Here is a 1,792-nt window from a genome sequence, read left to right on the forward strand (position 1 = left end):
CCCTTGCTTCTCTTCATTTGCTTTCTGTTTGTTTCCTTTTATTTTGTATTTGCTTATTCTTTATTTATTTATCTATATATTTGTTTATTTATTTATTTACTATTTGTTTTCCTCTTCTTGTTTGGCTCTGCAGGCCAAGAAGGGGAAAGGGAGCCATCACAGAAGGTGTGCTGCTGCTGCTGCAGCTGCTGCTGCTGCTGCTGCTGCTGTTGGTCCCAAGAGCCGTTGTTTGTTGCTGCTGCTGAGCCGTTGTGGCGTCGTGCTGCTGTTGCACTTGCTGCTGCTGCTGCTGCTGCTGCAGATGAGGAGATGGCTGAGGAGATGGAGGGCCTGGCGATCACTGAAACGAAGAAAAGGCGAACCCGCCGAGCAGCAGCAGCAGCAGCAGCAGCAGCAGGAGATGCAGAAACAGCAGAAGACGGACGGAGGGAAGCGTTGCAGGCCCTCGATGCACAGGGGCTCAGGTAACTGTTGCTGACGCACAAGCAGCTGGCTAGCTAGCTAGCTAGCTAGCTAGCTAGCTGGCTGACTAGCTAGCTAGCTAGCTGGCTGGCTAGTTAGCTAGCTAGCTGACTGGCCAAGTTACAAAGTAACTGACAAGTTAGATAGCTAACTGATTGGATGGACTCCTAGTTGAGTGGCTAGCCACCGGCTAGCTAGCTAGCTGGCTAGCTAGCCAGCTAGCTAGCTGAGCAACTAGTTAGCTATCTAGCTAGCTAGATAACTAGCTGAGAGTTACGCTAGCTAGAGCGCCGCTTTTCCCGCTTGTCTGCTGCAGCGCAGCTGCTGCTGCATGCTCAGCGCTGCTGCTGCTGCTGCTGCATGCTCCCTATGCTGCTGCTGCTGCATGCTCCCTCTGCTGCTGCTGCTGCTGCTGCAGCTCGGACATTTTGCACAGTTTGATAATGAATTCCATCAAAGAACTGGACGAGGGCGGCGGCGTGGCTGAAGAGCTGCTGCTGCAGGCGGTGAGTGCTGCTGCTGCTGCTGCTGCTGCTGCTATATTCGTTTTTTTCGTTTTTTTTCAATTTGTGTTTATTTATCATTTATTGATTATTTATTTATCATTTATTGATTATCTATTTATTTATTTTGTTTATACATTCATTTATTTGGCCATTTATTTGCTTTTTGGACTCAGGTCACCACCCGCGCGCTCGCCCGCGGGCTTTCTGAGCCAACGCAGCAGCAATTCAAGAAGGCCCTGATAGAACTCAACTCCAAAGACTCAGCCCCCATCCTGTGAGGGTTTAGGGTTTAGGGTTTAGGGCTTAGGGCTTAGGGCTTAGGGTTTAAAGCTTGGGGTACAGTGTTTAGGGCTTGGAATTTGAGGTTTAGGGTTTGGCGTTTGGGGTTTTGGGTTGAGGCTTTAGGGTTCAGGGTTTGGGGTTTAGGGTTTAGGGTCTTAGCAGGCTGCTAGACCGGAAGCCGAAGTCCCAGACACAACCCCGCTAGGGTCTAGGGTTTAGGGTTTAGGGTTTAGGGTTTAGGGTTTGAGGGTGCTTTGCAGGGTGCATGACGGCCTGGTGTACGAGTGCTAGTGCCTGGCTCTGGGGGGACTCTCTGGATAGCTAGCTAGCCAGCTAGCTAGCTACCTGGCTAGCTAGCTACCTGGCCAGCCAATTAGCTGGCTAGCTAGCTAGCTGTCTTGCTGGCTAGCTAGCTAGCTAGCTGTGGCTAGCCAGTGAGCTAGCTAGCCAATGAGGTGGTTAGTTGCATGTGGCTAGCCAGCAAACTAGCTCATACGCTGGCTAGTTAGCTAGCTGGCTAGTTAGCTAGCTAGCTAGCTAGC

At 50.8% G+C, this 1,792-nt stretch overlaps 1 protein-coding gene across 1 annotated transcript in view; it reads left to right on the forward strand.

The window, feature by feature from the left end:
• The window catches only part of ETH_00035595 (DNA replication licensing factor, putative), a gene marked incomplete at both ends in the record, with an annotated part of 5,279 nt that extends 3,738 nt beyond the window's left edge, over positions 1 to 1,541 (forward strand). Inside the window, 5 exons of the mRNA XM_013374967.1 lie at positions 134 to 165; positions 302 to 464; positions 881 to 968; positions 1,142 to 1,242; positions 1,511 to 1,541. Of these exons, the coding sequence (XP_013230421.1) occupies positions 134 to 165; positions 302 to 464; positions 881 to 968; positions 1,142 to 1,242; positions 1,511 to 1,541 (415 nt within the window). The remainder of the gene's footprint in view (positions 1 to 133; positions 166 to 301; positions 465 to 880; positions 969 to 1,141; positions 1,243 to 1,510) is intronic.
• Positions 1,542 to 1,792: the final 251 nt, after the last annotated feature.

This window comes from Eimeria tenella, genomic scaffold (assembly GCF_000499545.2).
Source record: "Eimeria tenella Houghton genomic scaffold, Eth_scaff2411, whole genome shotgun sequence".
In the NCBI taxonomy this organism is placed as follows: Eukaryota; Apicomplexa; class Conoidasida; order Eucoccidiorida; family Eimeriidae; genus Eimeria; species Eimeria tenella.